Source organism: Drosophila innubila (genome assembly GCF_004354385.1).
Source record: "Drosophila innubila isolate TH190305 chromosome 2R unlocalized genomic scaffold, UK_Dinn_1.0 1_C_2R, whole genome shotgun sequence".
Classification (NCBI taxonomy): domain Eukaryota; kingdom Metazoa; phylum Arthropoda; class Insecta; order Diptera; family Drosophilidae; genus Drosophila; species Drosophila innubila.
Genome location: NW_022995374.1, coordinates 22180288 through 22195174, shown reverse-complemented (window position 1 = coordinate 22195174; position 14887 = coordinate 22180288). Strand labels below are relative to the sequence as shown.

General features: G+C 35.4%; 1 protein-coding gene across 2 annotated transcripts; it reads right to left on the bottom strand.

Annotated features, from left to right (window-relative positions):
* Positions 1 to 205: 205 nt before the first annotated feature.
* On the bottom strand, positions 206 to 14278 carry LOC117782932 (FK506-binding protein 2). Of its 2 annotated transcripts, none has more exons than XM_034620038.1 (6): positions 14122 to 14278; positions 11503 to 11689; positions 1162 to 1207; positions 894 to 936; positions 631 to 830; positions 206 to 475 (listed from the first exon to the last, which is right to left on the bottom strand). In XM_034620038.1, the coding sequence occupies exons 2-6, from the start codon at positions 11685 to 11687 to the stop codon at positions 296 to 298; spliced, it is 654 nt and encodes a 217-aa protein (XP_034475929.1). In that variant the 5' UTR covers positions 11688 to 11689; positions 14122 to 14278; the 3' UTR covers positions 206 to 295. The 2 variants fall into 2 exon arrangements, with proteins under 2 accessions (XP_034475929.1, XP_034475930.1); XM_034620039.1 differs by having other exon boundaries at positions 643 to 830; positions 14122 to 14277.
* Positions 14279 to 14887: the final 609 nt, after the last annotated feature.

Genomic DNA, 14887 nt, shown 5'->3' with positions numbered 1-14887 from the left:
GTCTGCATATACTATATGAATACATGTATGTACGAGTATATGGTGGTATATATACAAATATGAATGATATTTGAAACTAATAGCGCCCCCCTCGAGTAGATAATTACGGGAAGGGGGCGTCAGTCCGTTCTCGTTCTTTATAGTTTTGGAATATGTTTTCTGATGTTATCTGACTGTTGATGTGTCGCGGGTTTTTTTGATGTTGTTTTCGATGTTGTTGTTGTTATTGTTTATTGTATTTATACATAGATAGTTATAGATAGATATAACTTAAGCACTTGTCCTAGACCGAACTTTACAGCTCGTCGTGTTTTGGACCGGAGAACTCGTCGTGCGAGATGAAACCGTTCTTGTCCTTATCCTCGTGCTGGAAGATCTCCTCCACAAGCTTGTCGTTCTCCTGCAGCATATTCTTAAGCTCATCAGAGTCCTGTCCCTCAACAGCCGTCATTTGTTTCTTCAGATATTCGCTGACCTAATACCAAAAAAATTAACACATAATCAAAGTTTAGTTATATGAGTTAAAAATTAATGAAATTTGTTTGAAGAATGAGGTTAGTAACAAACCGAGACCCACGGATATATCACATAGAGTGTAGAACAAAAAATTGATAAAAGTGCGATCCATACATAGACGATTACCTCTTCGCGGCTCAGCTGTTTGTCAGCGTTCTCATCGATCTCCTTGAACACATTTGTGGCAGCTGGCGCATTTCCAATGTTGATCAGCTCCACCTCAAAAACGAGAGTTGCCTTTGGTGGAATCACATTGCCAGCTCCCTGATCGCCATAGCCCAATTGTGGTGGAATTGTCAGCTTACGCTTCTCACCTAACAAAAAAAAGGGTAATTCTTAGACTCTGATTGGATTGCTTTAGGCCATGTTTAACTTACCCACGCACATGTTGAGCAGACCCTGATCCCAGCCTTTAATCACCTGTAATGAAGAAGACAATGATTAAATTATAAACTAATCTACTTGCATTGTAAATTTGTAAAAATTATAAAAAAAAATAATTTCAATCAATTTTAAAATAATTTATAATTTCATTAAGTATTCTAACAAAAAATTTAATTAAATTTGAATTAAGACTTTTGCTTTAAATGTTCAACTGCACAGTTTAACTGCCTATTTGAATGTCCAAATGGACACTTAACTCACCTGGCCGGCTCCCAATTGGAATGTGAAAGGCTGGTCGCGGTCGAAACTGAAAAAAGCGTAGAAAGAAGGAGCAAAAAAAAGGAGCATGAGTTGAGAGTTGAGAATTTGATGGAAAATTGTTAGGCGCTTGTTAGTCGCAAAGTTTCAAGTGCAAAAAGAGGTGTGTCGACAAGAGGGGTGAAGTGGTTCACACACACACAACAACAAACATTTATTACACACACACCCACATAAGGTAGACCGTCAACTCGCTACAATTCGCACATAATCAAGAGACAAGCCACAATAACAAGAAAAAAACATTTTAAAACAATACATCATTTTTATGTCTGCTTAAGGAAATGTAAAGAGGGGTTAGACTTGAGGGATGAGTTGGTTTTTGGGGAAGGTGGGTTGTAAAAAGCTCGCGAAATTATTTGTTTGACGGCCTTGTTGCTGACGATGCTTAAGTTAAGCGAATTACTTTAATTTGTAACGCGCCAATATAAGAGATGACATCCCAGCGGAATGAGATCAGGGAGAACAATCCCTGCTCCGTCTCTGTTCCCCCACTTGGCCGTAAACAGCTGTTCAGGTATGCATGAAACCCCGTCGAGATGTGTCTTTGAGCATGATGTATGATGTGGCGCAGTTGCAATGAAGTAGGCATATCATTTGATGATTATTATATGGTTTACGAGTGCGTTTATAATATGAATGAGTTTCAAAATGGAGCATTAAAAACTGACAGAATGGTAGAGAGAAGAGTGAGAGACATAAAAAAAAAACCACTGAATAAAGCTAGGGAGATTCCTATTATTAATATGGTAAAGATAAAGTCTGTGATTAAATTAGCAATATAAAAGAAAACATATATCTCCAAGTAAAAAAATCTTAATATTTCTCTGCTAAAAAATTCGTAACTTCTAAGCCAAATTTTCAGATTATTCTGTCAAATTCTAGAGAGATGGAAAAAATCAAAAGAAATATTAACTTTCGAAGAAATTGTTAAGGTGTTGAGAACTTAGCTTATAAAATCTCTATTCTAGAGATACCATAATTAATAGTTCTAGAAATTCTGTTACATTTTTTTTTTTTTAGAAATTTCTTAATCTCTGTCTTTTGCTTAGCACTGTCTGTAAAGTTTAACTTTGATTTTTCCTGCTTGTAAGTCAATAATAAATGTATTTTGTCCTGTACTAGCGGGGGATTCCCCAGTGAATTCTCGAAGAATTTGCAATTGGAAATGTGTCACTTGGGCATGCCTAAGAAACTTGCAAGTTGTTGCTGTTGTTTGGAAAACTTTTTGCCTTTTCAACTGAGCTGTTGTTGTTGTTGAAACTTCTTAGCAGCTCCCTCCGCACGTGTTTTCCCACCCCTCTCCCATGATGACGATCATTTTTTAATGAGCCAAAGCAGCTGCAACAGAGGCCGCGACGCCTCAGAGATGATTGCAACAAGCTAAACAAATGATTAACAAGACAAACGCAGGACACCCACATGAAGCGCCTCTGACGACACTTTTGGGCTGACAAAAGTTCAGACGTTGAGTTGAGTTTCTGTTCCTGTTACTGTTCCTGAATTCTCACCCCCTATCCTATAACAACACTCTGCCGCGTCGCGTCGCAGCGACTGTTAAATATTTTATGTGCATCTCTTGGGCATTTTGCAAACATTTTTACATTTTTTACATGTTTCGCTGTTTTTTGCTTCTATTTTTTTTTGTGAGAATCACAAGTTGTGCCGGCTCATGATGATGGCATGTGGATTGCCATTGCCCGCGGAATAATCCAACCAACCGAAAAAGCGCTACCTCAAGTGCACCAAGGAGTTGGAGCGTAACCAAAGTGTCACCGTCCTCATCGCCATCTCCAGCTACATCTACTTCTCTATTGCTGTTGTGGCTTTCGCTGCTCAAGTGCTGCAAATCTCTTGATGAAATAAAAACCCTACAAAATTTGTCTGGTAAAAACAAGAAAAACGAACGGATATCTATGAATTGTCGCAGACTGAATACCCTTTAAGCGACTTAGAATTCTATAAGCTAATCTAAAACTCAGTTTAAAAGTTTTTTTCTCAAGAGATCTATTATCAGATATATATATTCAGCGGGTTTTTTTTTTTATCAAATTTTAGTCAAAATAGAGCATTATAAAAATAATTATTGTAAAGTTAGCTTATACTTTCGATCATATGCTTTTAAGTTAGTTTTGATTTAGATATACAAATTGATTTAAAAAAAAATTGTATACTTTCGATTTTTAATTATATTCCAAAATATTCCAATCTACAAATATTATTATTCCCAAAAGAATGTTTGATATCCTTAGCAACATTTTTGCACTACCCTCTGTTAAAGGGTATGAAAAGGAAATAAATGTCAAGCAGGGGCGCCACTTCACTGTATTTGTGTGTGTGTTTTGCTTGGGATTATGGCCTTTAAGACACAGTCATAGTCCCAGTCGCATCCCGACTTTTGGCTGTGAATTTTTATTGCATTATTTTCCATGAATTTCTAGTAATATGTGAAAATTTTATAGCATTTCACATGTGTCTGTCTATCTGTTTGTCTCTTGGTATCTTTGGTTTTCCCTGGTGCTGCGGGTTCCCAGCACGCACAGGTGATTGGAGGATTTAGGTAAAGCTTTACGCATATTCAGCTAATTTATGCGATTTACGGTAAGTGTTACACAAATAAAGCCCTTGATCAATTTTCATCTTTAAAAGTATCAGAGACATTGGCTTAAAAATGAGGACGCATAATAAATATATGTTTTCCAGGGAAATTTATTATCATACTGTTGTACAATTCTCAGGATCTACATGATGTAGAAGTAGATTTCCACTGAGTATATATCCATTCAAATATCTAATGCCAGCATACTAAATTTCATCAGTAAAACTTAATTATTATACGACTTATGACTCTGAATTTTAAATAAACCGTTTACGTAAATTAAACAGCTTTAAGGAACGTTTAAAAGCGCGCAATGCGTTGAATAAATTAATAAAATCGCTTAAATGTGTTGATTGTTGATTGTTTCAGCCAACTACGTATGTCCGTGTCCATGTCCATGTCCATGTCCGTATCCGTCGTCGACTCCATGCACACAGTCCCCGAGCATTAAAAATTGATATAGCGCCATGGATGACGCAACAAGCAAACAAAAGGTCAGATGTCCAACGAAGCTGGCAATTGGAGCTAGTTTGGGGATCTGTTGAATGTGGCAACAGCAGATTGCACAGGTGTTTTTTAAGCTGGACAAACAAGCGATCAAAAGAGCTGAAAGCTTAAAACTTGTGCAACTAACGACGAAAACAGCAAGTTGGCGAATTGCCGGCGATTTGTGGGCGTTTTGTGTGTGAATTGCGTTTGGCTTTTATGCTCGACGCATTATCATAAAGTCAAACAACAAATGTAAACTCATTTTTTTTTTGGCATTTTTTTTTTATTTTTGCCTGAGCCAAGTCATGGCTAAATATTTAATAAGTTTCGATTTCATTCGACTGCGCACCAGCACCAGGCAATGCCATTGGAATTTTTATGCATTCGACGCATTTAAAATGCAGCTCAATGGGCGTAAAAAAAGAGGAAAACATCCGTTATACCCGTTGCCCATTACGTGATTCCCAATCCGATTTGCAACCCAAGCAGCCCACCCAAAAAGGATGGGCGCTCTCTTTTTCTGGTAAATCATACCATGCCACTTGCTTCACTTCATTCGACTTTCAATCCAATCAAATTGAATCCTTTGGCGGGCGTCTGGCATCGGTGATGACCTCGTTTTATGTGCGTCGTTGTCCGAAGTTATAAAATCAAATATGCGTCCTCTTCAAACCGCAAAAACCTCAACGGGACCGAAGCGACAAGTTGCTTACAAAAACCCCCAACGATTAAGGTGCACCAAGGCGCAGTTGTCAGTTTTTGGAAAGACTCTTGGTTGACTCTAAGTTGTACTCGTACTTGCCACTTCTGCTACCCCCTGGTCAATGTGCGAACAATTCGCAGCTGGTGAAGTTTTGTGCCACAAATTTATGCGCCTGCTGTGCGGCAGCATCACGTGCCGGGGATAAGAATTGTTGCATACATATACTTTGAACATTCACAAAAATGAAAAAACATTTGCAAGCACATTAATTATTTAAACTATCTACGAATGTGCATAGCAACTGAAAAGGTTTTTGCAATATTTTTAAAAGAAGCACAAGTGTCAGGAGATTCTCTAGACGTTAACCTGGAGGTCGACGTTGCACTGTGGTCAATATCGGAAAGTATTTGAAAGCACTTTAAATCTTATAGTTAAATTCATTGTAATTACACATTGCAAACACATTCATGAGGCAAAGATAAATGTATGGCTTCATTACTGAATTCTAAACCCATTTAATATATTAATGTGCTACAGACAAATTTTAAAAACTCATAAAGCTTATTTATTTTAAAATTGCTTATAAATTTCCTGTCCTTTAATAAATTTAAAAACTTCATTACTCGATTGACATGTAATTAAATTAACTGTGTTTATTTATAGAGGAAGACAGTTACAAGATAAAAAAAATCAAGTCTGCAAGCTGGTTCTGAACCGAACCTCGTAGAACCGGTTCTCTTCGGGTTTATAAGAAGCCTGAACCAGATCATGAACCGAACCCTTGAAATTACTTACTTTGCGAAGCCGAACCGCTTTCTAAAACTAAAGAATATTATGCAATTATCTGAGACTTCGGATTAAAATAAGTAATATTTAAATCTTCAAATAAATTTAATTTCCATCAAAATTGTATTTATTTTAAAAAAAAATTTAATTTTTCAAAATGTAGAGAAAAATGTATATCTATAAAAATATTATTTTGTATGAAATTGAACCAAGGCTCGAACCCAAATCTTAGGTTCAGGGGATATACTAACCAATTCGTGAACTATGGCTCTAGCCGCCGAACCGAACCTCTAACAAAATTTTGGAGGTTTGTAGCCTTGAAAAAAATATATATAAGGCTCCTGAAATCTAACTAAATTAGAATTGATTTTAATTTTTTTGCAGTACAACTTTTTTTTTTCACGGCATGACTAACTTATAGCTTTTTTTCAGTTGCTAAATTTTAACAGCTGTAAAACTTTTCTCTCCCACTGTACATGACTTTTTGCAGTGCTGCGTTCAAATTTAAAATGATTGCTTCATATGGTAATGAGCTTAAGATTTAGTGGCCTGTAGTTGAAGTTGTTGCCCACACAAACATACACAATCGAACATACAGACTCTCTCTCTCTTTCTCCCTCAACCGACAACTGATCTGATCATTAAGCACTCATAAATGCTTCCTCTACAAAATTGTGCCAAGGCACAGATCAACTCCACTCAAGCCTGACAACGCATTGTGCAGATTCAACCAAGTTTGTCATGGTCATCGCATCTTTCAAAGCAGCCTCTTCCCTTTTTTTCTGTTTCTGTTTCAGTTTTGTTTTTGTTTTTGCTGTTGCTCGCACTAATTGTGTGTCTTTCGCCTGCAAAAACTATAAAAAGTGTAGAGTAAATGGTGACAGTCAAGGTTGTCTGCCTTGGCTAATGGCTCTCCGCCTAAAACTTTCACTTTGTACCGGCATTTCGTGTTATGTTTTTCTTTTCTCGTTTTGTTTTTTATTTTTTTTTTTCTTAACGCGCTCCGCTTTTGGACATTAAATTGCACTTGACGCAGTCAACGTTGGTGCCACATACAAATCATGCGAAGCCAACGACGGCGACAGAGCGTAAGATATGACTATGAAAGATTGGCAAGAGGAAGCGGTAAGGTAACTGGCTGGAATGCCTGGCGGACTGTCTGCCTGTTGTCAAAATTTTCATGCAACATGCTGTAAGTTTGCCAAGCTTCCGGTTGTACCCTTTGCAAGTTGCAAATTGCAATTTTAATGGTCTACAAGATGCAATGCAGCGTTAAAGTTAAAGTTGCGCCTCTCTTTCCATTACAGTTGCAACACGGCGTATGCGTAATAAATTCAAAAAACCTTGACTGCGCTTAAAAGCTGGGCAGCAATTGCTAAGTCGCTTCTTCTGTCTACAATTTGACTAGATATACATTTACTCTATGCTGTATAAATTCTCGTAATCATAGTGTTTTGTAATGTTGACCATGTTGAGCATAGAACTGTATTAATAATGTATCTTATAGTACAACGTAAAACTGTAGTGAATTAAGTCTAAGCTGCTCAACCTGGTCACTGAAATTAAATTCATTTATTTGTATTTATTCAATTGTATTTGCAACAAGAATTCATACAACAAATTAGTTTTAAAAGCACATTTTTTACTTTAACAATTTTAATTTGTTTTTTTTTTTCTTTTCAGCTTTAACTTAAAATTTTAGTTTTTAATTTTACATATTTTTTATGATTTATTTGTATTTATTTATTTGTATTTATTCAGTTGAATTTGCAACTAGAAATCATACAACAAATAAGTTTTAAAAGCACATTTTATACTTTAACATTTTTAATTTGTTTTTCTTTTATCATTTCTAATTTAACTTAAAGTTTTAGTTTTTAATTTTACATATTTCTCAAAATTTTATTATAGTCTTAGTTAACTGTTCTTAATTGACATTAAATAAATAAATAAAAAATAAACTAGTTTTAAAAGCACATTAAAGTTTTAAGCATAATTAATATTTTTTTAAATTAATATTTTTTTGCATCGCGATCGACAATTGATAGGATTTATATGTACACAATTTATTTTTATACCTTAAAAAAAAAACATATCCCTAGCTTAGGCAACCAACTCCTGCCGTAGATTTGCAAGAACTTTAAGAAAGTATCAAATTTTTCATGCAGCAGCTAACAAATTAATTTTTCGTGCACAATGACAACAGTCTCGAGTGTGCGGCGAGTGGAAGTGGCAAGAATTGTGCCCCATTCCCATCATATGTAAAGGCATATATCATAAGGTGTAAGAGGAGCTGCTCATGTTACGCGTCAGGCTGATTAGAATATAGCGAGATGACTGCATTATTTATGCCAGCCAAATGAAGGTCTACGGGTCAAAGGCTGCTCGCTTGTTGCCAGGAACCAGAGCAGGAGCTGGCACAGGAATAGAACCTAAAGAGAGAGAGAGAAAAGCAACAAGAAGTTCTCCATTGACAAAGTGTGGGCGCACGTGACGAGGCAGTGGCAATGACAGGTGGACGAATGTAACTCCTGGACGACAGACTGAATGTCAAGCCACAACAATGAAAATAAAAGGAGCCAGGCACGTGACAGGACTCGCTCCGCGCTCATTATTGAATAACTTATTGAGTAGCAAGCAAGGGCATTTTAATTGTAGAACCGAACAGAAGAAAGTGCTCTTTTTTTGGAGAGAGCTCGCGAAGTAAAATTAGTTGGCCTGGTCTGTCTTGTAATCCTTTTTATAGTCAGTGAGGCACGTATGCAATAAGACAACAAACTGCACGCTACAATTATTTTCAATAAAGAAACCATTCTAATTGAATATCAACTTCATCAGTTAACTTTCTATGTGTGCTTAGGACAGTTTCAAGTTCATTTTTACAGTCTGTACCACTAATTAAACATTTGCTGGCTTCATTTGACTAGCAAAATTAATTAAAATCTAGTTTCGAATGTGGCAAAAATTTTTTAAGAGTGCAGGAGTAAAAACACTGAAAGTAACTAAATTATTTTAATAAAATTTTGAAGAAAATTTCGTATGCAAGTTTTTTATTTTAAAACAAAAATTACAAAATCGACCAAATAAATATCTGTCAATTTGTTTATTATTTAAAAACAAAGTTTAAAGATTCTCTGAACCTTTTCTCAAGTGTTTCAACAACATAACTAAGAATCTCTAAGACTTAAAATTTTGGCATAAAGAGTTTTTTTTAGTCGATTAAATTTTACATGATATGAAATGCTATTTACAAAATCTTTGGACCGATTTACAAGAGCTTTAGACTTATAATGCTGACATAAGGAGTAACTCTAAGTCGAGTCGCACTATCAACCACTCTCACTCGTAATCCTTGGCAAAATGTTATGATATTCAAGGAGCAATAGATGGCATTCAGCAGCTGCCTGCCAATGGCACTTCAATAGGCAATTGAGCTGCCATTTAAAGACTGTCAAATGCACAAAGAGAGAATACTTGAGCCTTTGCTAACCTCCTGCACTTAGTAAGCCTTTCATTTGGGTAAATACAGCTTAATTATCAGGGAGGATAAGCAAAAGAAAAATGGAATAAACTGTAGCAAGGTAGCTAATTTCCGGCGCCGTGTACACAAAAATAAAGAAACTCAAAGTATACAACGCTTAAGGCAGCGAATTCCTAAAGATTTTTGCATACATTTTTGCTGTCGTCCTGTTGCCTCTGACAAAGCATCCTTCGCTGCACTTGGGGCTGTGCAAAGTGCCTGTCGCTTGGGTTAAGTGCGGCCAGGCATTTAAGCCACAGAAGCAACAGAATGAAGGCATTAAGCAACAACGTCGAACCACATTCAACAAGTGGTTTCGTTTATGTGGGGATGATGGCAAAGAAGGACATCTTTGGGCTGTCCTGACGCACTGATTGAGTTAGAGCTCGAGTCAGGGACAGGCTGAAGTTGGGGCCAATGTTGGCAGCACGCTAAATTAAACAGCAATTGCAAACTTTCAGCACAAACTTTCAGATAATTTGTGACTCTCTCTAGGTAAATGTTTCTAGGTTTGTGTGTGTGAGTGTGTTTTGGCCAGGTAAAGTCAAACCTGGCCAAGAGTGCTGACTCTTGTGTGTGGTTTTTGTTTAGCATATGTGCTTAAATTGTATTAAAAAAACGATTTCCTGCACAAAAGACTCAATTTACCGTTGGCCTTGTTGGGCAATCAAAATAAATAATATTAGGCATAAATCAAATAAAAATTATTGCACTAAAAAGAACGATAACCATGCCTAGATAGTGCTATATGCTATCATATAAGAATTTACAATTGAAAATGACCAAGGCAAAAAATACTTAAAATTTAGAATAGTTTCAGCTTTATATGTTGAAACTCAGATAATGATCTGTAGTTAAAGAACTACTTAGATATTTTTAAAATTTCAGCTTTGTATCTTGATAATAAAAATAATAATAATACCTTTATTTAGATCTATGGTTTACAGATGAAAACACTTTTATAAAGTGTCCTCTCTTCATTTACGGAATTTTCATAATTGAAATATTTACTGTGCTTTCATTTTAGAGATCAAATCTATACAATTCGCCCATGAAAATTCAAAAGCTGTCAATAAATTAATTACTTCTTTCAAAAAGAGAGCCAAAAAGTTATTGAAATGATGTCATCAATTTGCAATCTGTTTGTAAATTATATTAGGAGTGCTCTAACAGTTTCAATTTCAGTTTTTTATAAATTTGTATAAATATAATTTTTTATAAATATTTAGTTGGATGTCGTGGTCTCTGTGAACTATGCTTGTGCTTATCTCTGACTATGATGTCCAAATACATATGTAGATTGCATTCATTTCTATATTGTTTGTTGTTGGCTTATTCTTTTCATGTGATAAGAGTGAAATTGATAATGAAACGATTGCAGCACCAACGAAATTGATTACATTCTTAATATAGAACTCACAGTTTGGGGAAGGGAAAGAGAAGTGTAGGGCATAAATGTATGTAAACTCGAGCATCCAACCTGCACGAAACTTAATACTTTTTAACGAGTTGGGCTTTAATTGGCTTTGCCCGAGGCTTTCCAAAAGTAAGCAAATTGAGCTGCATCTTAAATTTAAGCAGCTTTAAGGACAACATTTAATGAAAATTAAATACTATAAATTTATAAAAAGAGAAGTGAAAATAACAATTTTAAAGTCACTTGATTAAGTTAATATTTCACCTTTAAGAACTTTAAGCACATTGCAGAGATTTTAAAGACTCTCTCAGTAGAGAAAAACCGAGACTGTGAGCCTCCACTTTTTAAATAAATATTTCAACAACTGTCTATCAAATGCATAATAATTAATATTGATGCTTGTCTCTATATAGGAAACTGAAGCAGCTGTAACAACAACTGCAGCAAGCAACAATCGATGTGGACATTGTTGCGCTGCATTACCAACAACTACAACAACAACAAGAACAAGAACAACAATAGCAAACCGCTCAAAAAGAAGACCATGGAAAATGCTGGCCAACAATTGAGATCGCTTATCAGTTGGCGTCTAATTTACGACAATGAGCCGCCGTCGAAGCCTATGCGGCACATGTTTAATCCCCATTGTATGCGTGTATGTGTGTGTGTTTATTGTATGTGTGTAACAGTATGCAAATATGACTCTCTATATATAGGGTCAATTTCAGCTTTAAAGTGTTAACACGTGACATTATAAACATTAAACTTACCTTGAATCAAACTTCTTGCCATCGGCTTGAAGAGTGCCCGTGTAATGCATGGTGAGAGAGTCGCCATTCTTTGTTTTTTGATCACAAATCTCGGGAGTGCTGATCACATCCACTTTCAGATCGTCGCAGTGAACGCCGCTGAAGGCCACCAGAAGGCAGGAGAAAACAAGGATTGACTTCAACATGGCTGAAAATAAATTTAAAATATTTTTTATTAGAATAATTAAAAAAAAATTAAATAAAAGGAGTTTTTTTTTTTTTGAAAGCTTGTTTAAACTTTGAATGGCAATTGCAGTGCCAATTAAGCGACTTACAAGCTTTGTTTCTGACAAATATTATAGGCATCTATAATTAAAAATTACACAAGCAACAAAGTTGAAAACTGAAAGCTAATCAAAGAAGAGGCGCACAGTGCAAAGTTTAAATAATAAAACAGCAAAAAAATAATGTAATGTAAAATGTAAAGAGTAAAGAGTAAAAAATTGGTCATTATGCAAATCTACAATTCATTTACGAGTCGCTCGCTTCAGGTTTTATCCATCTGCAGAGGATTATGCAATGCCAAAATTGCAAATTATTGCAGCTATGTACGTGTGTCTGACTGTATGTGTGTTTTATGGTGCGTATGCGTAATGTCCGCAAACGCAAAAGGTGACGATGACCAACATCGGTTACGGACTCTTTCGAAAACTCTTCATGTTAATTATTTTACTAAATTGGATTTTTTCGTGTGTATAGTGTAGGTGTTTTTTTTTTGGGAATTGCGCATGAAAGTTGAAAATTTGACATCTTGGTCAGTTTGAATGGTCCATTCAAAAGATTTATGCGTTTGAAAGAAAGCGTTCCATGAAAATGATTTGCAATAAATAAGCTCAAATATGAACAAATGACAACAACAATAACAAAAAAAAAAAAAAAACTTTCACTAATGAAACGACAGCTGTGGGATGTGGTGGGGAATTGGGATGGCACCTTACAATTGGTAACGGCACAATTACGTGAAAACATCATTAACATTTCTGTTTCTTCATTTTCGTACACCCTTTTATATTAACTACAATTCAGATACGCTATTAGCTGAGTTACATGACTTTGTCCCGCATTATGCAATGTGTACAAACGAGATGTTAAGCTTATTGTTAGAATGTTTCTTTTCAATTTAATAGATTTTTAAAAATAAACTTAAAAAGTGCAGTAACAAAAAAAGATTATGAAAATTTTATTATATTCGAAGTCAGCTTGGATTAAAACAGGGCTGGGAATACTGATTAAAATTTATATTGATTAAACTTTTTTACTTAGTTAAATCTTCCAGCACAAAAATAATTTAATAATAATAAATTTAGTCTAGAATTTTAGACTACAGATTGTAAATTATTTTAAAATATGCTTCGATTCTGTCTTAGCTATTTTTTGGATCAATTGTAATTTTAGTTGTTTTGAAATGCTTAAAAAATCAAGCTTACAGTTAATTTTTACTGGTACTGGTTTGGGTTCCAGCACCAGTAAATATTTATTCATTTATCTCCCAACCTGTACAATGTTATTTCAAATTTTTCTTACCATTAAAATTTTACTTGAGTTTTTTTTCTTTCTTTTTTACCACAACATTTTCAATTGGGATTTTTTAACTCTAGCAATTATTTACTTTTGATTTTTTATCTTCAGTAAATATTTACTTTAGCTAAGATATGCTGGTTAAAAAATTTAATCAGTGTTCCCTGCCCTGGTTTAAAAACATGTCGCTAATGCATATCTTTAAGGTGAAAAGTGAAGATTCTACTAAAATATGTAAATGTAATGAATTTTCAGTGCTCTACAAGCGCATTGAATATTCGGCTTATTGGAATTGGATTTTCTTTCTTGTTTTTTGTTGTTGTTTCTTCTTTTTTGGGGCGTTCAAAGCAAAACCAGTTGCGTGTTGCCACCATGTATTTGTTGTTTTGCTCTTGTGCCTCTTTTTTATTGTTTGTTTGTTTGATACGAGAGATCATTTAAAGCCTGGTTCAATGAACTGTCGCCTGTACCGTTATGTACTACCAATATATGTATGAAGTCGCTTTGACCACGACTTTGGCCCATTGCAATGACATCGACATCGTCATCGACTTTTATAATTTGCAGCTAAACGTTAATGAATTGAAAACTTTCCAAGAGCACAGAAAATGAAGCAAGAGACTTAGATACACGTCATGAGTTTTCCCCACTAAAATCCAATAATAAAGAAATAAACTTTAAGCGACAAACAAATTGTGATTAGCTCCACACGACGAGGCAAATGTCGCTGCAGCCGCTGCTGCTGCTTCTGCCGCTGCCGCTGCCCGGCAACACTTTGTTGGCCGGCCGGGAGATAAGAGAGTAAAAATTCGTTCACGTTAACGTTTCGTTCAGTTTTCTTCCTCTGGAATCTTCCCCCCAAATACGCTCTCTTTGCTTCTCTGCTGTGTGCCGCATTCGCTGATGTGTAAAACACGATGTGAATATGAATGAACAAGACACGCCAGCGACATTCAAAGTACACACTTTCATTTTGTATCATTTCCTATTTGTATCTCAAATATTAGTGAGCTACATTTTGCTGTGTACACTTTGTTTATTATCTAGTCAATTTGTTTATACCTTTTGTTTAGTTTTTGTTATTTCTTTGTGTATTCCACTGAATCGATCACGGATATAAACACGGCGAGCAATCGGCACAAGAAACGGTTACAACTGCAACGATCGAAGTGCGCAAGGCAACTGATGGAATTGACGGCGGCGTCGGCGTTAACTAAACAGCGCAGAGCGCTTAACGTAGAGTAGGGGCAGTCAGCGTCAACAGAAACAGCAGCACACAAATACACACACACACAGATCGAGAGAGAGTGAGAGAGCGTCGCGTAGCAAACACTTGTCCACGTAATCAAAGTTAAATGCGCAGCACGAGAGCGGTTCAAACAAAGCGATTAAATTGGGCGCACTTAAACTAAATTAGCCAATAGTACGATTAAATAAACTTGAATATATTTTTAGACAATCTAATAATCAAGGATAGCATGATAAATCACTTGATTTCATATAAGAGTGAGAGGGATTAATAATTAAAAATATTTTATTCATATTTTCATTTTAAGACTTACATTTTATGTTAATTAAAATATTCCAAATATTTGACAAACAATATATGTTGTAGATTATTACAGACCGGAAATAAAAATGATAACGTTTAAAATTAGAAGAGAGATGATGAAGTACACAACCTGCTTGCGCGTTGTTACAATGTTTACTGATTTGTGTTCTTAAGACACAAGGATGCAGCATGCTGTATGTTGCTGGCAACAATTTAATGTTGCTAAAGTTCTATGAGAAGCCACGCCCAAAAAACGCGCATGCGCCTAATCCTATA